The sequence below is a fragment of the Mirounga leonina genome, unplaced genomic scaffold, assembly GCF_011800145.1.
Source record: "Mirounga leonina isolate KUSES-001 unplaced genomic scaffold, KU_Mleo_1.0 Mir_82, whole genome shotgun sequence".
Lineage (NCBI taxonomy): Eukaryota > Metazoa > Chordata > Mammalia > Carnivora > Phocidae > Mirounga > Mirounga leonina.
The window spans coordinates 12,012,346-12,036,906 of record NW_023270825.1 but is presented as its reverse complement, the minus strand read 5'-3'; the positions used below and the strand labels follow the sequence as shown (position 1 = coordinate 12,036,906).

The following is a 24,561-nucleotide window of genomic DNA, read 5'->3' as shown; positions in this document are numbered from 1 at the left end:
GGGCAGGCGGAGTTGCTAAAGCTATTTCTTTTCTCAAGAGGTTGAGTGAGATCCCAAGGAGCGGAGGCTGCCCCTTCTCTCCCGTGACTCTCCGCTGCGTGGCAGGTTGGAACAAGAGCGTTGAGGAAGTCTCCTCTCCTGTGGCTCAGGGCAGGCAGGCAGGTTTGGAGAGAGAGAAGGAGGGGGTCCTAGCCTGGCATCTACGAAACAAAGTTAGAAAAGGAGCTGAGTTTCCATCTGGCTGACACAGAGGGGGATGAGACACAATTTCCAACTAAACCAGTTCAGCAAAAGCAGGCTCTCAAAACTAGAGAACACAAAACAACTGAGCCATTAGGAATTCAAAGACATTTGGGGCAAGGCCATTTGTTTATCCCTATACCAAAGCATACTGTCTGAATCTGTTATTTTAGAAGTCATGGGAGGGCAAGTTTTTGTTCTTCTTTAAAATTATGCTATTCGCATTGTTTCAGTCTCCCATATGAATTTGGGGATTGGCTTGTCAATTTCCAGACACACCAAAAAATACTGCTGTAGTTTTTCTTGGAATTGTATTGAACTGACTGATAAATCTGGAGAGAATTAACATCTTCACAATAGTAGAAGTTCCCGTTCATGCACATAAATATCTTATTTTAGTATTTTTATGACTTTCGTTCAAGTTTTATAATTTCTGTCCAACAGGCCTTACAACTTTCTTTGTTTATTCCTAGGTACCTTTTGGGGTTTGTTACTTTCTGAGTAGGATCTTTAAAAATTATAATCTTTAGTTTTGGTGGAGTGGTTTTTAGATGTTATTTCATTCCTCAATTCTATAGCACTCCATATTTGTTCTGATAGCTTGGCTACTGGTTCTTTCAGATTTTTGGATGCACATATTATCTGTGGGTAATGAAATTTTGTTTATCTTTTAGTTCTTTTATTTTCCTTTTCATTCATTGGGTTAGGGACTTGAAGGTCACCAATGACCTAGGAAAAGCAACTACAATAATACATTAGTAGTTGAAATGCGTAAAGATGCTATTAAATACTACGGTAGTAATCTAAAAACACATACATAATAAATAAAATAATGTCGTGGTGCCTTAGAACATGATACTTATTTACACATAGCAGGAATATGTCATGGTGCCTTAGAACATGATACTTATTTACACATGGCAGGAATAGCAGATGGATTAGAAATGCAGTGAATAATCTTGGAGAGGAAATAGCATATTAAGAGGTGGCAGGGGATACGTGAAATTAGGAGAGACACTACAGTCACTATGAACATGGCCAAAAGTCGCACCTGCAGGTAGACAAGGGGAAGTGACAAAGAGTAAAGTCACAGGTATTTTTAGGAAACGGTTTCACTCCCTTATGTTTATGCATCTAACTTGCTCTGCCAGTGAAAACTCACTGTTACAAAATACAAAACTCCACCTGCAGCTTTCAGTAAAGCCGGTGAACTTACCATTATATGTTGCATTCAAAATGAAGCCAAGTAATGCTACATCATTAGCGCATGGACACTTTGCCACTTTGAGATCCACCACATGTGGATAGACTTGGGTGATATCATTTTTTGTCATTATAGTCCCAAGATCCCACTGAAGAATAGGTTCTGTAGAAATCAAATTTAGGTGTTTCAATTGTGGCAGCCCTTGAAAAGGGAACGTTGTTGCTTTCCTTTCAGAGTTTTTTGTTTTGTTTTCCCAAGTTTTTATTTATATTCCAGTTAGTTTAACCTACAGTGTAATCTTAGTTTCAGGTGTCGAATTTAGTGACTTAACGCTTCCATACAACACCCAGTGCTCATCACAACAAGCGCCCTCCTTTAAGGGTTTTAAAAGTATTATATAAAGGGTCTATGCCATTATCCCCCCAAATGGGTATATTACCTCACCCCTCATCAGTTAAGAAATAGGTTGATTCTTATTTTCCAGAGTAGAAGGAATGAGGTCTAACTGCCCTTGATGGGGGCTCGGTATGGTCACTACTGCAGAAAAGCATGTGGGAAGGGAGACGCTGCTTTGACCATCTTTGGAAAGTACAAGCGGTCACAGGACCTATCCCTAGAAATAGAATTGTGGGATCACAGGATATTTATAATTCAGAGAACAACTTCTGCTTGTTTCAAAAGCCCACGCCACACATTCACTTTTCCTCCCAATTCCATGAGGGAAAATCAGTCAGCGGGGGACACATTTTACCCTTAAACTCGGCAATCTATTCTTGGATATGCGTGCCAAGGGTTGGAGCTGGATGAAGTTAAATTTTAATGATAAGAAAATGGGACGATTTTTTTTTTCTTCTGAAAAAAGTGAGGAAAGGGAGTACAAAAAGCAAGCCAGGGCAATTTGACAAAATACTGCTGTCTGAATTTCAAAAATAGTCAAAGTACTTTTAAAAAGAAATATATAATAATCAGTTCTTTAGCTGTTTATATTTCTACAATGTAAATCTTCACCATCTCCCCCAAATCTGCTACAAAACCCTAAAACTTGACGTAATATATTTTTCACTTTGTGGAAAGCAAGAAATGGAGCTAAGTTTCCATCTGGGTTGACACAGTGTAACTTAGAACAGAAAGAGATACAATTTATAACCAAACTAATTCACTCTGAAATTCAAAGAAATTTGGGGTATGGCAGCTGACCCCCCAGGGCGTAGCATGTCTATGCAGGCAATTAATAACCAGATCTTAGAGGACAGGGAGATTGGACCTTATATCCAGGGTATGATCGTATTGAATTGAAAACACCTTTTTAATTATGTACAAGCTCCTTCAAGTCAGGTACTGTATTTTAAATGCTTTAGAATGAGGGAGTGATTAAAAGTCTGGACTATTACTGAGAAGCCAAGAAGGAGACAGAAAAGTGACCCATATGAAAGGGGACGAGTGCCTGTGATTAGGAAAAGTTGTAGTGGAGTGGTCTAGGGCATGGATCGGAGATTAGGAAGTAGGGTGATATTTTTAAACATCTTTTGAGTTAGTAGTGAATAGAGTTCCTACTATAACCCTAACTTTAACCCTTAATTGCCACTTCTCAATGCTTTCTCCCCAATGTCTCCAGGATTTCAGGAAATGAAACCATCATCCACTTGATTGCTCAGTAAGAAATCTAGGATTCATCCTGATACCTCTGTCTCCTTCACCCCCAGTCCGCCAGGAAGCCCTACCAGCTCTACTTCCAAAACGTATTCTGAAGACTCTTCCTCCTCACCATCTCCACCACTAATCCCCCAGCCCACATCCTCTGGGCCACCTCCCGAGTGGGCTAGGGCAACAACTGCTAACCGATCTCCCCTCCCCCCCATTCTTGCCATCCTTCTCCAGGGGTCCATTCTCTGCACAGCGCCCGAAATGATCCATTTAGGAAGCATAAATCGGAATTTGCCTCTCCTGCTTAAAACACTAGAACAGCTTTTCATTATAATTAAAATAAACCCCGCACTTCTTGCCATGCTCCCTGCCAGCTTCTCCAAACTTATTCCAAGCCACTCTGTCATTTACTATGCTTCCACATCACTGGCCTCCTTGCAGTTGCTCAAACAGATGAATCTCATTTCTGCACCTGGAACCTTTAACAACAACTAACTTGAGAAGCTCTTTGCTACCACAGTACCTCCATTCATTCTAAATAAGTGTACACTAAAATTTTAATGCAGTATATGATATTCTGGGTACATTTCAATGTGTAAATGACTCACACTTCAAATTTTTTTTGAAAACTGAAATAATTATAAATTGTTATTTTAGTCCTTAAACGTAGCTAGCACAAAACTTCAAAATATCAGTCTCAAAAAGCTTGCAATTGGGCGCCTGGGTGGCTCAGATGGTTAAGCGTCTGCCTTCGGCTCAGGTCATGATCCCAGGGTCCTGGGATCGAGTCCCCGCATCGGGCTCTCTGCTCCTTGGGAGCCTGCTTCTCCTCTGCCTCTCTCTCTCTCTCTCTCTCATGAATAAATAAATAAAATCTTAAAAAAAAAAACTTGCTATTGAATAAATGACTTTTTTTAAAAATTTGGACACTATGACAAAACAAGAAAGCACAATATTTTGTCATTTTTGTTGCAGATATTTTAATTTTGGTTAAAGAAATAAAACAATATAGATATGACTGAAATTATCTCTGTCCCCTTCATGGCCCCATTCCCAAATCCTCCCCAAATGCAACCATTATCATGAAATTGCTGCATCTACTTCTAATCCACATTTTTATATTTTTACTACAATATATATGTACCCATGAAGAGTATATAGCATTGCTTTATGTGTTTTCTGAATTTTAAGAAAATGTTCTCCTATTGTATTCTGAAACTTGATTTTTCTTTCAATGCTTTGATTTCTGTTCCTGATAATATATGTGGGTCTATTTCCTTTGTTTTATCAGGTACGCTACAGGTATTTGTCTTTTCCCCTACTGATGGACATTTATGTTATTTCTCATTTCTCCTATTACAAATAATACTGCATTAAATAGATTGTCAGTTGTCTCTTGGCACACGTGCAACCTTTTCTCTAGGGCAGTTAATCCCCTGCACATCAGAATCACCTGTGGGGATTTTTTTTCCTTTTTAATTACAGATGCCCAGCTCCGCTTGTAGAGGTCTGATTTTAATTGGCACATGGTTGGGTGGAGACATCATTACTCTTCTTAAAGCTACCCAGGAAATTCTTTCCATAAAATGTAATATTTCTTGATTTTTACTCTGCATTCTACATAGCACCAAATCAAAGTGGGAGTAAAAGAATAAAAGGAAAAAGGACCTGAAACTTATATTACATCATATGTTAACTAACTGAAATTTAAATAAAAACCTTTTTTTAAAAAAAGGAAGGTGAGGAAAGTAAAGATAAATACAAGGTCTGGGAGGACTTTAAAAAAATTTTATATTATATTGCTACAGATGATCCAAAAATCAGACTATAAATCAGACAATTAGAAAAGAGAAGCCTAGACAACTATATCACTCAGTGTTCATAACCTTAAAACAACCAATTTTTCGTGGAAAAAATGTAAATGTTCTAATAAAGAATGAGCAAGAATTTTTGCTGATGGTCATCATAAAGAAGACTGTAATGCAATGAAGAGTATCTTTTATAACATGTTTCTAGAAGATGCAAAAACTAACTTTATAAAGCCATTGTTTATCATGACCCCAATATGGGTATAGAAAAAGATTTATTTTCATATTTCTGTAGCACTCTTTGCAGATCTCCGTTAACAATTAACCATGTGTATTTAATTCTTTGTCATTTCTGGAAGATAATGTTCATCTCACTCTCTCTTTAGGACTTAGCACAGAGTCTGGCATATAGTAGGTTACAATGTTTGTTGAAAGAATATTATGGATTCCATTTTACTTTTATCTGTTGGCATTTACCTCGAACATTATCCAGTAGTGTTCCTTCAGTAGTATAAATATTTAATCCATGCTGTAAAGTGATCCTTACTAACCATTCTTCTACAGCTGCAATATCTGAAAACAAAAGGCAAATCAGCCATTTTTTTGTATGCCAAGTTGGTGAAATTTAAGGCTATATAAACACGACCAACAACATTACTGTTCATTTCCCAATCAATTTGACTGCATTTATATTTGTTTCCCATGTTTTTTTCCTACAGACCTTTTGATGGTAAAATAAATATAAGAATTATGAAGTGATCTTACTACCACAGCATAAATCCAGATAATATTTAATTTATTTATGTATTTATTTTTGTAGGTAGCCTCCATGCCCAGTGTGGAGCCCAATGTGGGGCTTGAACTCATGACCCTGAGATCAAAACCTGAGCTGAGATCAAGAGTTGGGCACTTAACCACCTGAGCCACCCAGGCACCCCTGGATAATATTTTAGATCATAATTTTTCTCCAAGAGCTGCTGTGGCTTAAAAAGCAAGTGATGACACTTCATATGCAATGGTATACTACTACTTTAAAGTAGACCATGATTAATTAAAATATATAGTGTAACTCATAGGGCCAACGCTAAAAAAAAATTTAAGGTATAATTAATAAGCCAATAGTAGAGATAAAATGGAATAAAACATAATTAATATTAAGAGAAAGAAAGATAGTGAAAGAGATGGAATAGAAAATAGCCTGATGACAGATTTCAATGCAACCATATCAACAATCACATTAAATGTAAGTGGTCTAAAAATACCAATTAAAAGATTTCCATATTAGATGTAAAAATCAAGATTGAACTATATGCTATCTATAAGAAACCCACCTTAAATATTTATAAAGGCACTGGTGAGTTAAAAGTAAAAGAATGGGTGGGGCCTGGAGAACCCATGCGTGGTGAACTCAGCCTGGGAGCTCTTATGACATGGGCCAAGGCTGAGGCTGAAATCAGGGCACACTCATGAAAAACATGCCTGACCCAAATGCCTTGGCTGCACAGGCCTTCATGTATACCCAGGCATCTAGTTGAGTCTGTGCACCAATCCAGGGAGGATATGCCTCTTCCAGTGGTTCCAAAGCAGCTGGTACCTGGGTAGATCAAGTGCTATTTGTGTTTTTTGCTGTCACTATTTTCCATCAAGCAATTCCTGGACTTTGGGAAAGATAATGGTGTGAGAAAACATCATATAGGTTTCTATAAAAGGAGCTTCCCATGTGATGGCTAACCCAAGAAAAGAAGTCAATCTTCTGATATATGACTTAACTGGCCTTCAGTGGGACGGGTTCAAAGTTGGTATGCACATAACTATCTTTGACTTTTAAAATATGAAGAGCCCTGAGGATCCACAGGTCTTGGATAACTCTCTGTAAGTTCTGACTGAAGTCAGAAATGGTGTGGTTCCTATGATGGTACATGGAGTGATCGAATACAAGGAAAAGCATGGATTTAACTCTTTATTAACAGTAACATCCAATTTTCTGGATTGGCTTTGTATCAATTGCATCTCTTTCCACTTGTGTATTAGCCAGCACACACTGCTGTTTGGTGGTAATACTAAGCCTGCTCATCCTGAACACACAGGAAATATGAATCCCACCTGCAATGTGGCTAATAGAGTGAAGGATGTATAGGAAGCAGCCAAAAAGCTGTGCAAAACAGGGCTAGCTGGTCGTTGGAAGAGTTCAAGAGCTGGGAGAGGAAGAATTCAATGGCAAAGCTCCAAACAAACCTTGTCAGGTAGTGGATGTGCCCTTACACCTGCTTCAGGTGCTGTGCAAGAACTCAGAAGTTCTAACAGAACTACATGAAGAGTTCTAGGAAACAGGGATGTCTGGCTATGAAGACCCTAGGTGCTTTGGGTGAAGAAGACTTGCCCATTAGATAAGCAACCAAGGCAATGGTATCCCAGGCTGAAAAAGAGCACCATAGTACTCCAGTGCTTGGATGTTTATTTTGGCTCAGACCAGCTCGTTGTTCTCCATGGAGTCCCTCCTACAGCTATAGCTCCTCCATGAAACCAGTGACGGAGTCATTTTTCATCGGATCTTGCCGCCGTGTGATTAGTGCCCGACATCAAAGAGCACAGAGCCCCCTTACAGCTCTTGTGACCTCACACCTCCCCCCTCGTTGTTACAGAGTTGAGTGTCCACAATCTTTACAGCACTGTGAACTTCTTCCCCATTGCTGACAGCGCAGATACCTCCCGCTGCTCTTTGTGGCCCCTGGCCATGCTTGTCTCAAACCTTATCAGTTAGCGCCAGCGGCATCTGGAAGTTAAAGACATCAGCTGAGTCTGCCTTGATAATTCGGTCCCAGGGTCCTCCCCTCCCTACAGGCATCCCTCCTCTACTCTTGGATTTAAAGTTCTGCCTTCCTCCATCTGATTATATTCTCAGTGGGAGGCATCAGTACTTTGTGTCAGACCTTATTTACTGATGCATGGGTTTTATTTCAAAATTCATTTGTGTGCTTCCACTCTGTGGACTAACGTGCTCCGAAGGTTGTCTTGGGAAAACAAGGCAAGAGGGTGAAAAAACACACGTCACGCAAACACTAATTCACAGACAGCTGTAGTGGGCTCTATCAATCTCTGATAAAAGTTTCAGATGAAGGTAGTATCAGGAATAAAGAGGGGCCAGTGCATATGATAAAGGGATCGATTCACTAAAAAGGTGTGACAGCTCTAAACGTGTACGTGCTTAACAAGGGGTTCAAAATACAAAAGTCAAAGGCTGATAAAACTGAAAAGAGAAATTTAAAAAATCCACAACTATAGTGGGATATTTCAACTCTCCTTGTCAGTAATTGACAAAAATCAGTAAGAATCATGAAAAGCTGAACACTATCAACCAACTGAGCTAACCAACATTTATAGAACGCTCTAGCTGAGAAGAGCAGAATAAATACTTTCTTCAGGTGCACATGGAAGATTCACCAAATAGGCCATAGGAAATATCTTAACAAATTATCATACGAAATAGGTTCTCAGAACACAGAATTAATCTAGAAAAAATCGATAACAAAGATATCTGGAAAACCCCCAAATATCTGGACATCTTACAACATCTAAATAACCACAGGTCAAAGAGAAAGTAGCATGGCGAATTAGAATGTATTTTGAATTAAAAGAAAATGAAAACACAACCAAATCAAAATTTATGAGATGCAGATAAAGCAGTGCTAGAGAGAAATATATAGCAGTAAAATATTTATAGTGGCTAAAAGAAAAAAATAACCTATCTGAAGCCAGGGTTGAAAGAGAGTAACGGCCTTACACAGAGTCAAGTAGTAAATACTTTGGGCTTTATGGGCCGTATGGTCTCTGTCACAACACTTTTAACTCTGCCATCAGAGTACAAAAACAGCTACAGGAAACACAGAAATTAATGAACATGGCTGTGTTCCAATCAAACTTTGTTTACAAAAACAGGCTGCAGGCCAAAAGTGTAGTTTGCTGAACCCTAATCTAAAGGTTCCCAATTTAAGGAACTAGGAAAAAAGCAGTAAATTAAACCAAAAGTAAGTAGAACAATGAGAGTAAAGGTCAATGAAATAAAGGACAGGAAAACAATATTCAATCAATGAAATCAAAAGATACTTCTTTGAAAGGGTCTATAAAATTGATGAACTTTTCAGACTAATAAAGAGGAAAAAATGGTACCAATAAGTCATATATTAGAGATGAAACGGGGAACATCACTGCAGACTCCCTAAGGAAAATAAGAGACTATCACAAACAGCTCTTGTGTCATAAATTCAAAACTGTAAATGAAAAGGAAAAGTTCCTTGAAGGATGCAAACTGCCAAAACACACTTAAGAAAAAAAATAGAAAACATGAGTATGCCCATATCTATTAAGGAAATGGATTTTGTGGTTAAAAGCTTTCTCACAAAGAAAACTCCAGGTCTAGATATTTTCACTGGCCTGGAGAATCCCACCAAACATTTAATGAAAGGATGGTACTATAAAATCTTTTCCATAACATAGGAGGAAGTCTTCCTCATATTTATCTATTTATGTACTTGTCTATTTCTCTTTTGGGAAATCAGCTTTACGTTCAGGGTTATTTAGTTCTAAAAGCCTCTGTACTTACTTTTCCTTCTCACCAGGTTTACCCGCAAGTCAGGATTTCAAAAACCACAACAAACACGCAGCTCGGTGCAGGGCGGGGGGTGGGGGTGGGGGTTGTTGATGGTTCCAGGCAGTGATCACCTGTATTTCATTTTGGCAATGACACCAGGACTCCCTTTCAAAGAAACTTCTGTGCAAAGTGCCGTATTTCCTAGAATGAGGCTCGTTGTTTTTCAACCTTGAAATCACCCTCTTGAAAAGCAGACCCAGAAACCCCAGCTTTCAGAAGTTAGTCACAATATCACCATCATTCTAGCAATTATACATTAATAGCTCCCGAAATTACTTTATTTTACAGAGGGCCTCAAGACAAGGCGAAATTTCTCATAGCACTCTCGTCTGCCCCTGCTGACTGTTCTGGGTCTCTCCTCCATGGGAATTTTCACCCTTAAAGTTCTGGGGATGACTCCAGCTGCACTGAGTTGCCAAGCAGAGCCCATCTGGAGGGGGGAGGGGGGATTTGGACACAGGGCCCCTTGCTGGTCTCAGGGGTGCTGTCAGACCCAGCAACAATGAACTTGTTCATTATTCATAAACACTGTCCAATAAAGAGCATGAATCAAAACTAAAAAGCCAACCTTTCTCCCCAGATTCCTGGATGAAAATGATTTTTAAAAATCTGTATAATTTGGGGCACCTGGGTGGCAGAGTTGGTTGGGCGAGGGACTCTTGATTTTGGCTCAGGTCGTGATCTCCCTCTGCCCACCCCCCCCTTGCTCACACACACGGAGCTCTCTCTCTCCCTCCCTCCCTCTAAAATAAGTAAAATCTTTTTTAAAAATCTGTATAATTTGAACCCAAAAGATGGCTATTAAAAATAAACCAAGAAATATCCAGAAACTGGTTTCTAGTGAAAGCTTGACTTCCAATACAATAAAATGATTTAGACATGTTCACAGCCCCTGATTTAAGCCTTCCTGAAACTCCTTAAGTAGACAGCATTTTTTTTTGATGTATTGTTCCATGATTCATTGTTTGCATATAACACCAAAGTGTTATTGTAATTGTAATACGTGCCCTCCTTAAAAGTAGACAGCATTTCGGGCGCCTGGCGGAAGCGACTGCCTTCGGCTCAGGTCATGATCCTGGAGTCCCTGGATCGAGTCCCGCGTCGGGCTCCCTGCTCTGCAGGGAGTCTGCTTCTCCCTCTGACCCTCCCGCCTCTCATGTGCTCTCTCTCATTCTCTCTCTCTCAAATAAATAAAATCTTTAAAAAAAAAAAAAAAAGTAGACAGCATTTCAGTTCAGAGACCAAAGTGAAAATACCTTTGAAAAGAAAAGCAATGTGGCTGGGAAACCTTGTGCATCTTGCCAAACATTCTCCACCCTGCTCACCCACCCTCCCGCACCCCCCGCCGCCCCATCATGAGCTTGGGCTTTCTGGGAAGGTCAGTGGTTTCCCAGTCAAAAACATTCTTGAAGTCATCAGGTATGGAGGGACGGAGACTCGGCATCTGGGCAGATGTGTTCCTAGTTCCACACCTGGGGCTCAAGAGCCAAACAGCTGGATCCTACAGGGCATCCTGAAGACATTCCCCAGGGTGATGAAGATTCTAAAGCATCTGAGGCTCCATAAGAACTCCTGGATGTTATCACCTGTGCTGGGCTACCTCAACTCCTCCACAAAGCACTGTATGTCCCTTTTCAACTTAAAGTTGAGCACCACCCTGGCGTTCATCAGCAGGACCAAACAGCAGAGCAAATCGTTTTATAACAGTAGCATTATCGGATCCCAAAAGGAGATAAGGACCTTAGGAGAAAACTAAACTCCAGGCTGCTAACCACAAGAACCTACTAGCCAAATGAGTCCAACAATATATAAGAAGGATAATACATCATAACCAAGAGTTGTTTATCGTAGGATTGAAAGGCTAGCTCAAAATTCAAAAATGAATCAATGGGGCGCCTGGGTGGCTCAGTCGGTTGAGCGACTGCCTTCGGCTCAGGTCATGATCCTGGAGTCCCTGGATCGAGTCCCGCGTCGGGCTCCCTGCTCAGCGAGGAGCCTGCTTCTCCCTCTAACCCTCCCCCCTCTCATGTACTCTCTCTCTCTCTCTCATTCTCGCTCTCTCAAATAAATTTAAAAAAAAATCTTAAAAAAAAAATGAATCAATGAAATCCACCATATCAACAGACTGAAGAGAAAAATCCTTATTTTCTCAACAGACGCAGAAAAGAATTTAACAAATTTCAACACCAATTCATGATAAAAATTCAGCAAACTAGGAATAGAAGGGAACTTCCCTAATATGATAAAGGGCATCTATAAAATACCTACAGTAACATTATACATAATGATGAAAGATTGAATGTTTTCCCCCTAAAATTGGAAATAAGGCCAAGATGTCCTCTTACCATTCTTATTCAACACGGTGCTGGGGTCCTACCACTACAAATAAGGCAAGAAAAAGAAATAAATGAATACATACTGGAAAGGAAGAAATGAAATTATCTCTATTTCTGGATGAATGATTTTTCTATGTAGAAAAACCAAAGAATATAGAAAAAGCTATTAGAACCAATAAGTGAATTTAACAAGGTTGCAAGACACACAATCAATCTACAAAAATCAATCCTATTTCTACATATTAGCAATGAACAGTTGGAAATTCAAATATTAATAATAACCACATACAATACACCAAAACATGAAATACTTAGGTATAAAATTGTTTTGTAATGTGTAAGATCTCTATGCTGAAAACCACAAAGCCCTGATGAAATAGTTCAAAGAAGATATAAATAAATGGAGAGGTATACAGTGTCCATGGATTGAAAAACTCACTAGTAAGATGTCAATTTCCTCTAAACTACAGATATAATGCAATCCAAATTTAAAAACCACAGGATTTTGGGGTGCCTGGGTGGCTCAGTCGTTAAGCGCCTGCCTTTGGCTCAGGTCATGATTCCAGGGTCCTGAGATCGAGCCCCGCATCAGGCTCCCTGCTCAGCGGGAAGCCTGCTTCTCCCTCTCCCACTCCCCCTGCTTGTGTTCCCTCTCTAGCTGTCTCTCTCTCTGTCAAATAAATAAATAAATAAAATCTTTTTAAAAAATTAAAAATAAAAACCACAGGATTTTTTATAGAACGAACAAGTTTATTCTAAAATTTATAGAGAAAGGCAAAAGAAGTATACTAACCAAAACAATTCTGAAAAAGAAGATCAGAGTTGAAGGATTAATATTACTTATTATAAGCTTATTATTTATAAAGGCTTAAGTAATCAAGACAATGTGGTATGGGTGAAAAGACAGAGAACCCAGAAATAGTAATACAATGGAGACAAAATAGTTTTTACAACAATAGTGCTGGAATAATTGAGTATCTATATTCCCCCCAAATAAACTTCAGTCCATATAACATACAAAAATTAACTCAAATTGAGTCATAGACCTAAATACAAAACCTGGAACCATAATCTTCTTGAAGTAAATTTAGGAGAACATCTTTGTGAGCTTGAGTCAGCTATGATGCCAAAAGTGCAACAATAAAATAAAAAACTGATAAATTAGATTTCACCAAAATTAAAAACTCTGATCTGCAAGAGATATTAAGAGATGAAAAATACAAGCCACAGACTAGAAAAAAAATTTTTTTTAAATAAATAAAAAAAAATATTTATAGATCACATATCTGATGAGGGCCTTATATCCAAAATACATAACAAACTTGCAAAAGATTAGCACAGGTAATTCAAATGGCAAATAAGCACAAAAAAATGTTCAATGACTAGGGAAATGCAAATTAAAATTATTAAATGCCACTATACACCTATTAGAATTGCTAAAATCACACACACACCCTTATACAAAGTGCTGGCATGGACTCAGATAACCCGATGGTGAGAATGCAGAATGATACAGCTACTTTGGAAAATAGTTTGACAATTTCCTATAAAGTTAAACTTACACTTACCGTATAACACAGCGATCCTACTACTTGGTATTAGCCAAATACAACAAAAGTTTATGTTCGCAAGAGAACTTGTATGCTTGTAGCAGCTTTACTCAAAATAGCTAAAAACTGGAAAAATCCAAATTGCCCTTCAATAAAATTAACTCTGGTACACCCATACAATGGAATACTACCCAGTAAGAAAATGGAAGAAATTACAACATAGATGAATCTCAGATGAATTATGCTAAGAAGCCAGATTCAAAAGGATACATTTTCCATGATTCCATGTATATGACTCTGGAATAGGCAAAATGATAGGAACAGAAAACAGATCCGTGGTGGGGGGGGCTTGGACAATGGGGAGAGGTCTATTACAGGTGGGGTAATGTTGTTGGGTGTCGGAGCAGTTCTGTATCTTGATTGTACTGATTACTCAACTGTACACATTTGTGCAAACTTACAGAACTTTTCAAAAAAGGATACATTTAGGGGCGCCTGGGTGGCTCAGTTGGTTAAGCGACTGCCTTCGGCTCAGGTCATGATCCTGGAGTCCCTGGATCGAGTCCTGCATCGGACTCCCTGCTCAGCAAGGAGCCTGCTTCTCCCTCTAACCCTCCCCCCGTCATGTACTCTCTCTCTCTCTCTCTCTCTCATTCTCGCTCTCTCAAATAAATAAATCTTTAAAAAAAAAAAAAGGATACATTTTACTGAATGCAAATTATATCTTATTTACAAATGATAAAAAAGGACAAATTATGAAGTCTAAATCAAAGAGGAACTCTTTTTACTTTCAACAGTTGTAGGCTGTTCAAATTTCAAACTGCCTTCAGCACTTTTTGGCTATTACTGCATCTCCCTACGGCTCCAGGGGTCTCAGTTAAATCATTTGAAAATGGACATGATGGGGCATCTGGGTGGCACAGTTGGTTAAGTGACTGACTTGATTTCAGCTCAGGTTATGATCTCAGGGTCATGGGATTGAGCACTGTGTCGGGCTCTGGGCTCAGCACGGAGTCTGCTTGGGACTCTCTCTCCCTCTCCCTCTATCCCTCCCTCTCCCCTCAAATAAATAAATAAATGTTAAAAAAAAAGAAAAGAAAATGGACATCATAATGGTACATAGCACATAGTGAGGGATAGATGAGTTAATATAGGTAAAGTGTTTAGAGTAGTGATGAACCTGCTAGTTCTACTATCATGACAATTTTGTTACCTTTGTGGTTGATGTGTTCTCAACTACCCTTCCCAAGATGTCATGCTTACATGATACAAAAATTCATGGCAGGACAGTAGATAAGATATGGTTAAGGAAGAAAAAAAATGAATGAGCAAGTATGGTCTCCTTCCCCTGAATATATTTTTTCCTGATTTCTGGCATATTCCTAATTAGGCGCTGGCCTAATTCTTAGTCCTAATTCCTTCCTATAACCTGGTTGCATTTTATCTTTGGGCTCCATGACAAAAACAAATTTCTTCTTTTTTCTTCAGTGAAGCCAAGTTGGTTTCTGCTTTTTGCACCTATCATATTAAAATAATATGCCCTCCGTCATTTTTAAAGTATGAAAATGTATTTCATGCCTCAAGATCTACTAGCTCAGTCCACTAGCTCAGTACTTATAACTCCTGGAACTTTACTTTCCTCCTTTTTCCATCTGAGTATTTACAGTAGCATATAAAGCTATTCTACCACATAACACTTAATAGTAGATTCCATAGTGAATAATATATTTCATATTACAAACTATTTTAAGGTAACCTATTGGTACATGAATTTCTCCATACTACAATTTTTGAGTTCTTTCTAGAAAATGAGTTTACTTAAAGAACAATATAAATGTTATGTGTGTTAAACCAACCTAACTGTAATAGAATTGCCAGTTACACTTGAATTCTAGATGAATTATAATAATTTTTAGTGAGTATGTCCCAAATATGACATGAGACATTTATATGGAACAGCAAATAATTTTTTAATATAAGTCCTTTTTATTTGCTACATTTGGCAACCCAGACCCATGAGTAAAAGTTAAGTCAGATCATTCTTACCTGTATTTTTTGTAATGTTTTCTCTGGGAATATTGATCAACCAGTAAACTCGATCACTGAACTTGAATAAAGAAGACGTCAGTGTTTGACAATGTCAATGGCAACACTTATTTTGCTATATCCCATCCTATCTTTAAAAATGGAAATTAAGCGGCCCTCTTGGCGCAGTGGGCAGCGCGTCAGTCTCATAAAAATGGAAATTAAATAAAAACATCTAATGCATATACCCTTTACCCAGAAATTTCACTGTTTGGAATTTATCCTACATTATTCTCACATATGTGTGAAATAAAATGTGCTCAAGAATATTTTTCATCATTGCTTGTAATAGTAGAAGACTGGAAATAACTAAAATGTTAATGGATTATGTAAAATGCTATATAGTGGCGTATCATGTAACCGTGCTCAGGTAGCACAAAACTGAGGCATTACTGGCTTGATGTGCCAGAGAACAAACAGAGCTTGATGTGGACAGAAAATTGGGAATTTAAGGGGAAAATCTAACGGGCAAAGGAACTGCAAGAGTGGTGAGCTCAGAGCTAAATATAAATTTCCCCAAATCCTGGGCAATGCAAGTGCTGAGGAGACCAATGAAGTCCATGTTAAAAAAAAAAAAAAATCAACCATGGAAGCTTAAAAAACTGAACAGAGATAACAGCTGCTGAAACCATAGATAAGACAGTTTACAGTTGCGTCAAGGCAGGAAAGAGCCTTTTACACCACAACCAACAACTCCCCCCGTTGCTACAGCTTATTATCTTAAATGTCCAGTTTCAACCAAAATGATATGACATGAAAAGAGAAACATGTAACTGATAAAAAAAAAAAAGTTAGATGATAAACTTGATAAACTGACCCAGAGTGAGTCCAGAGAGCAAATGAAGACTTCAAAGCAGCTATTATAAATATGTACACAGGCTTAAAGAAAATGTCCTAGTGAAAGAATGGACAGGGAATCCCAGTACATAAATGAAAAATATAACAATAAAACCAGATGAAAATAATGAGGCAAAAAGTATAATAACTGAAATAAAATATTTACTAGATGAGCAGATTGGTGATGGTAAAAGAATCAGTGAATTTAGAGATACAGCAGTTGAAATTATCCTATCTGAAAAAGGGGAGAAATGATTAAAGAAAAATGACCAGAGCCTTAGATATCTCCAGGACAATGTTGTATATTCTAAAATGTGCATAATTCAAGTCCCAGTAGGAAAAGAGATAGAGAAAGGAGCAGAACATTTTTTAAGAGAAATAGTGGCTGAAGACCTTACAGATTTGATAAACTTATAATTCAAGAAGCCCAGAGAAACCCAATCAGGGTAAATACCAAGAGAAAATCTTAAAAGCATGCAGAGGAAAATGGTACATTACACGTGAGGGACAATAATATAATTAATAGCTGACTTCTCATTCAGAAACAATGGTGTCAGTTGACATATTCAAAATGCAGAATAACATATTCAAAATGTCAAAAGGAAGTGGGAGTCAACCAGAAATTCTGTATCTGACAAACGTATCATTCAAAAATCAAGGTGACCACTAAAAACCTATTAGAATTCATAAATGAGTTCAGCAAGGTTGTAGGATACAAGATCATTATATAAAAATTAAATGTATTTCTACACACTTGCAAAGAATAATCTGAAAATGAGATTAAGAAAGCCATTCCCTCTATAATAGAATAAAAAAGAGGGGCACCTGGGTGGCTCAATCAGTTAAGTGTCTGCCTTCAACTCAGGTCATGAACCCAGGGTCCTGGAATCAAGCCCTGCATCAAGCTCCTTGCTCAGTGGGTAGCCCGCTTTTCCCTCTCACTCTCCCTGCTGCTGCCCCTGCTTGTGTTCTCCCTCTCTCCCTCTGTGTCAAATAAATAAATAAAATCTTAAAAAAAAATCAAAAAGAATAAAATATTAGGAACAAAATTAACAAAAGCAGTATAAAACTTACACTCTGAAAACTACAAAACATTGTTGAAAGAAATTAAAGAAAATCTAAATAAATAGAAAAACATCCTATATTCATGGATGGGGAGATAATATTATTAAAATGGCAATACCACCCAAACTGATCTATAGATTCAACACAATCTCTATCAGAATTCCAGCAGGCTTCTTTGTAAATATTGACAAGCTTATCCTAAAATTCATATGGAAGCCAGCAAATTCATATAGAGACTAGCAAAAACAACCTTGAAAAGGAATAGCAAAGTTGGAGGACTCATGCTTCCTATTTCAAAACTTACTACAAAATAACAGTATCAAGACAACACGGTACTGGCATAAGGATGGATGTATGGATCAATGCAATAGAATTGAGAATCCAGAAATAAACCCTCACCTTTACAGTCAATTGATTTTTCAACAAAGGTGCCGAAACAATTCAGTAGGGAAAGAATAATAGTATTTTCAACAAATGGTGCTAAGACAGATGGATATCCACATATAAACTATGCATATGGACCCCAACCTCACACCACAAACAAAAATGAACTCGAAATGGATCAACAACCTAAATGTAAAAAGTAAAACTATGAACCTCTTAGGAGAAAACAGAGGGGCAAATCTCTGTGACCTTGGACCAGGCAATGGTTTCCTACATGACACCAAAGAACAAGGTCAACAACAATGAAATGGATAATTAGGCTTCATCAAAATAACTTTTGTGCATCAAAGGAGACTGCCTAAAAAGTAGAAAGACAACCCAGAAAATGGGAGAAAATGTTTGCCAATCATGTGTCTGATAGGGGACTTGTATTGAGAATATCAAGACAAGAATAAGAAGACAAGCCAATTAAGAATGGACAAAGAATTTAAATAGATATTTCCACATAGAAGATACTCAAATGGACAATAAACATGTGAAAAGATGCTGAACATCATTAATCATCAGGGAAATGCAAATCAAAACCAAATGAGATAGCACTTCACATCCACTGGGATGGCTGTATCACCAAACACCAACAGTAACAACTGTGGGTGAGGATGAACCCTAATACAATGTTGGTGGGAATGTTAAAAGAGTGCAACCACTCTGGAAAACAGTCTGGCAGTTACCAGACTGTTACTCTAGGACCTCACAACTCAATTTCCCAGGTAGACACCCAAGAGAAATTAAAAAAACGTATTTCCACACAAAGATTTGTACACAGATGCTCATAGCTACGTGAGTCACTGCAGCCCAAAGGTGGAAACAACCTAAATGTCCAGCCACTGATGAATGGATAGACAAAACGTGGTATTGATACACTGGAATATGATTTGACAGTAAAAAGAAATGAAGTCCTGACATGTGCCACCATATGGACAAAACGTGGAGACGTTATGTTAGCTGAGGGGAAGCCAGTCACAAAGAGACACATGTTGTAGGATTTCATTTATCTGAGACATTCAGAATAAGCAAACCCAGAAAGACAGATGTAGTTTAGTGGTTGCCCACATCTGGAGAGCAGAGGGTGGACGGGGAGTGACTGTTAACGGGGATGGGCTGTCTTTTCATGGTCATGAAAGTGTTCTAAAATTAGATAGCAGTGATGTTGGTGCACTCTGTGAATATACTAAACACCATTTAATTGTGCATTTTAAATAGGTGAGCTGTATGGCATGCAAATTATATCTTAATAAAGGTAGAATTTTTTTTGTTAACCCCAAAAATGAGGGTGAAAGAAAGACATTTTCGAGGAGATAAATCTCCCAGAGAATTCATTGCCCACAGTCTTGCACTGTAAGAAATGATAAAAATTCTTTGGGCTGAAGAAACATGACACCAGATGGCAGCTCCCATCCCAGGAAAAGAATGAAGAAAGATTCAAATCATAAATATGTAGGTAAAAAGTAAAAAAACCACACGTATTTTTTCTGTAATTTCTTAAGAACTAGCGCTCACTTCAGCAGCACATATACTAATTTCTTAAGAACTATTTAAAGCAAAAAGTTTAACATTGTATTGTTAGGTTTAAAACATAAAACATATATAGATGTGACATTATGGACTATTTAAAAAAAAAACACATCCTATGAGAAAGAGTATATTTCTCATTAATAATATCAAAGAATAAAATAAAATGTTATTACCAAAGTTAAATTAAAGTGGAAGATGCCAGTGTATGTACTATTTATAATTCCCAGGCTGGGAGCAAGTCCTCCTGATGTGAAGACACCTAGAAATTCCTTCGAAGTAAGCTCACTTTCAGATTGGAAAGAACACTCGATTTTCTTTAGGAAAGAGGGGAGAAAAAAAAGTAATGACAACTTGATGGAGAGAAGCATATTTTACATTAATTTAAAAGTGAGGGGAAATCTATGAAAAGTAGATGCTGCTGAAGACTGCTCTCTTCAGTAATCCTCATCTCTAACTAGGAAAAAAAAATCTCTTTTGAAATAGTACACTTCTAGAACTCAGTCATCTATTATGCTAGTATCATAATAGGCTTTAATTCATCGATACAATAATCTTTGCTGTCAAAAAATTTACGTAAAGTTATTATGTTTAATAAATATAGAATCAAAGCCATCTGCCATCACATGTAGAAATCCCTATTTTATTAAAATCATTATTTTGTGTTAAATTTTGTGTTAAATCCCTATTTTATTAAAATCATTATTTTGTGGTTAAAGGAGCAAATGTATAAGGCAAAACTCATTTTAGTGCATTTTATTGGCTATTTCCCAGCTTTGAGAAGGTAGATGAGAATGCAGCAATTATAGATTGTAGGTTTTACTGAAAGCCAACATGAGATGGATGCTAACAGCTTCCACTCATTTGGTTATCCTAATAGTTAAGACCACTTTGGGCAAGTTACCTGAGTTTCAGTTTCCCTATCTATAACACAGGGAAACAGATTGATTCCAAAAACATTTTCCGAGCTCTTACCACAAATCTGGGCAGTGTTATGGGGGCTGGGGAAACAGAACTGCATAAAACAGACAAAAATCCCGCTCTCAAAGAACTTACATTCTAATGGAGATTGGAGGGAAGATAAACCCAAACCCCCTTTCCCCTGTCTTGTCACTGATTTACAATATATTGCCCTTTGTGAAGTTGGCATAGAAGTCCCAAATTCTAATTCTCAGCCTTTTGAGTTACTCATCACTGAGTTTTCCTGTGGCTATCCGCAATGCATGTGTAAATAAAGTCTGTTTTTTTTTTTCTCCTGTTAATCTGTCTTTCATCCATTTATTTTACAGGCCCCAGGTACTGAATCTAAGAGGGTAGGTTCAGTCCTCCTCCACTAATCTTAAGTACTATATCTTACAGAAGATTAAATGTCATCATGAACATAAGATGCCTGACACACATAAACATTTTATAAATGTTAGGCATTATTTCTACTAATATCACTTCTAGAACTACTATTTCACAACTATACAAAATGTAGGTTATAGTTAATTCCCTTTCAGGAAGACAAAACTAGAGATGAGAAGGGTTGGGTAACCTGCCCCAGGGCACACAGACCATGTATGTCCATGCATAACTCCAAGATTTGACCCAAGCTCCGAAGGTCTCCCTTCCTCTAAAGCCCATTCTTTTTTCCATAATATGTAATCACAAAGAGGAAAGGCATTTTTGACTCAAAGGGCATGCACTTCACAACAGTTGTGAATAAAAAAGTAAATACATGTTTGGCATATCAAGAAGGAACTGGGAACTAAGTCAAGAAGACTGGGGGAAAATGTATTTGTCCTTGTGGGGTGTTTATCTTTGTTTTTATTATATTTATCATAGATTTCAAACAATCTATACATTTTTTCTTAACTTAGGTTTTTGCTAGCATTTGCTGGATGGCTATCTTAATAGTATATTTTATTTTATTTTGGGTTTGTGTGTGTGTGTGTGTTTAAATGCCACTACATGAATTGTAAAAATCAAATCATCCCTTACCCAAATGACAACCACAATGTGGTACTTGTTATAAAAGGGAAAGATTCTTTCTCTGTGTCATGTGAAGTAAATTTCTCTAACAGGCTACATCTGTCAAACTTCAAAAGGACAAATCAGATCCATAAAAAATAAAGATCATTACAACCAACCTTTTAAAAAGGGAAGGGGGGGATGTAGCTTAAAAAAAAAAAAAAAAAAAGGTGCCTGGGTGCCTCAGTGGGTTAGGCAGCTGCCTTCAGCTCAGGTCATGATTCCAGGGTCCTGGGATCGAGCCCCACGTCAGGCTCCCTGCTCAGCAGGGAACCTGCTTCTCCCTCGCCCTCTGCCTGCTGCTCTGCCTACTTGAGCTCACTCTCTGTCAAATAAATAAACAAAATCTTAAAAAAAAAAAAAAAAAAAAAAAAAGGCAAAACCACCCAGGCTGTTCAATGGCTAAATGCAATATTTCACCTGATCCAAGTGGAATGGAATAGAAAAGATTATTATTTACATAGGATTTTACCTCCCCAAGTCTGAACATAGTAGAAGGCATTTGAAGACTACAGTGTTACTGGTTTTCCATGTGGAGTTAAAAAGACTGTGAGGGGTTGTTGCCTACTATTAGGGGACCTTACCAAGTCATCTGAGGAAAGATACAACTTGATTATTTCATTCTTTTGGGGGAACCCCTTGCTATCACAAGCAAAGTGTATCTCCATATCACCTAAATAATAAAAAAAATACATATATTTGAAGTCACTGATAGAAGAATTTCCATATTTTTTAAACTGACAAAATAATTTTAAAAGAGTAAGAATTATAATTGTATATTTTAAATTCAGAAGTGGTCAAAAACCAGTTCTTGACTTTTTTTTTTTTAATTTTTAAAAAACTTTCAACAAATTTCATTATCCAGATGCAAAGTCAGTAAGAACCTTTTTTCACCGGAAGCATATTTCAGAATACATGGTTCTAAAAGATTTATATAAAACATTCCATCCAAGAAAAATAGAATACACATTTTCCTCAAGTGCACACAGAAGAATCCCCTGGCTCAATCACATAAAAAGAGACATAACAAATATAAAATTGAAGAAGACTGAAATCATACCAAGAATATTTTCTGACCACAATGGTACAAAACTAAAGATCAACAATAAAACAAAGCTGGAAATTTTGCAATGTAAATATTAAATAGTTCTTGACTCTTAAAGCCCTTGGGGAGCACAGAGAAAGGACAGGAGTTGGAGATTGAAGAGAGAATTTGTATTTTAATAGAGAGCTATTGATAGGAAAGAGACTCCTCTCCCAAAAGGAGGTAAAAGGGGTTGGGAGGAAGATCTCTTCCCCTTATCTTGATCTGAAGTGAATCTCTTGTAGACAGCAGAGTTGGATCATGGGTTTTTATCCATTCTGTCAATCTCCATCTTAATGAATTTAGGCTAAAGCTCAAATTCCAGCCTGGCATTCAAGTAATTCCATGACATGAACCAGTTTCCTATCTTTCCAAAATATTTTACTTCTTCTATCCCTTCATTCTGGCCAAACTGAGTATTTACTGCTCCCCTCACATTATATGATTACCTACCTCCATGACTTTACCATCACTTACCCAGATGTTGTCTCCCCCATGCATGCATAGACACACTCATTTTGGGGACCTAGATTGATTGCTCTCTTTTGTACAAAGCTTTCCCTGACCAACCCTCTCAGGTGGAAGTAAACACTCCCTTCTCTGAAATCTCGTTAAGTTGGCCTGTGACTCTCTAATCTTAGATTCTACCCATGTGTGTGTTATATATTCTACAGTAGAACCTAGGAACTGGTCCTGGGTCATCCCAGAAATCAAGCATTTCTGCAACACACCTGTGAATAGAAGACAGCCTGAATCCATCTCTTCATTAGTCAGTCAACAATTTTTTTTTTTTATTAAGCATCTACTGTTCTAGCAGACCCAGTCCAAAATGCTAGAAAATCTAACAATCTGCACAAGTGGAGGTGAATTGCCTTGTCTTATTCCTCTTACAAAGCATTTCCACCATAAAAGTCCTACCGGGTAATTTAATCCATGTATTACTTTTAGAAAATGATCTTCAGTCTCAATCTGTTAGACTTATAATTCAGTTTACAATTCATACCACATGTAACCATGTAGGAAAAAGCAAAAAAAGCTATTTAAGTAATTAAATAAAGTTTTTCAAATATAAAATGCTCCTTAAACTTTAAATATTCTATGACTTACAAGCGATGAAACACTGTAAAAAAGGTGTCTATGTACACAACTTAATACCAATAGATTCACAGTGATATTATTAGAAACCTCTAGACAAGAGCACAATAAATAATACCTGGGAAAAATTGGAAGACAAGGTAAAGAAGTACCAAAAAAAAGTATTTTAGTTGTTAGTGAGGAAGGGAATAAAGGAGAACTACAAGAAAACAGAGAGTAAGAGAGTCTGAAACTTACCTTTATTATATATTATTCCTGATGAAAAATCAAATATGTTCACAAGTAAAATTATAATATATAAAAGTAGCAATCCCATCTATTGAAAGAAATAAGAATTATTTCTATTCAATCACTCTGAACGTATTTTTCTACAAGTTCCTTTTTCTACAAACAACTAGAAAGTAAAGAAGTCATCTATACCTTGAAGTTAAAAATATTTCTTTTTGTGACAAAGTAAATAATGTAACAGTTGACTAAGCTCTACATTTACTTCCTAGTTGGTATTAAAGATATTTATAAATATCATTATTCAAACTAAAGAGTGGTGGCTCTGGTTTTTCTTCAATGTAGATAACTGTTGGGAGGTGTAATCAATTTTATAGCTGTGTAAAACAGAGCCTGACTTGATAAAGACTGAGGATGATAGAGCTGTACCTTGATCTGATATTTTGACTGCACTGCTTTTGAGAGAGATAATCCACATGGATCCTGAGCATCCCTGCATGTTCTTCCTGTGTGCCAAGCATGCAAAGCCCTGGACACTCTTTACCCAGGCCTTTTTTAAGATTTGTGTTTGTGGCAAGAAACCTTGAGGGATGGGGTGCCTGGGTGGCTCAGTCGTTAGGTGTCTGCCTTCGGCTCAGGTCATGATCCCAGGGTCCTGGGATCGAGCCCCGCGTCGGGCTCCCTGCTCGGCGGGAAGCCAGCTTCTCCCTTTCCCACTCCCCCTGCTTGTGTTCCCTCTCTCGCTGTGTCTCTCTCTGTCAAATAAATAAA

The 24,561-nt window shown here is 37.6% G+C and overlaps 1 protein-coding gene and 1 pseudogene across 1 annotated transcript in view; one reads left to right on the top strand and one right to left on the bottom strand.

Moving 5' to 3' along the window:
* CATSPERB (cation channel sperm associated auxiliary subunit beta) overlaps nt 1-23,881 on the bottom strand; it is a 95,370-nt gene extending 71,489 nt beyond the window's left edge. The window contains exons 1-6 of the mRNA XM_034992627.1: nt 23,803-23,881; nt 21,971-22,059; nt 19,550-19,690; nt 15,477-15,537; nt 5,374-5,469; nt 1,457-1,606 (exon numbers count right to left, since the gene is read on the bottom strand). Coding sequence (XP_034848518.1) covers nt 1,457-1,606; nt 5,374-5,469; nt 15,477-15,537; nt 19,550-19,690; nt 21,971-22,059; nt 23,803-23,881 — 616 coding nt within the window. The remainder of the gene's footprint in view (nt 1-1,456; nt 1,607-5,373; nt 5,470-15,476; nt 15,538-19,549; nt 19,691-21,970; nt 22,060-23,802) is intronic.
* Nucleotides 6,098-7,287, top strand: LOC118002453 (annotated as a pseudogene).
* Nucleotides 23,882-24,561: the final 680 nt, after the last annotated feature.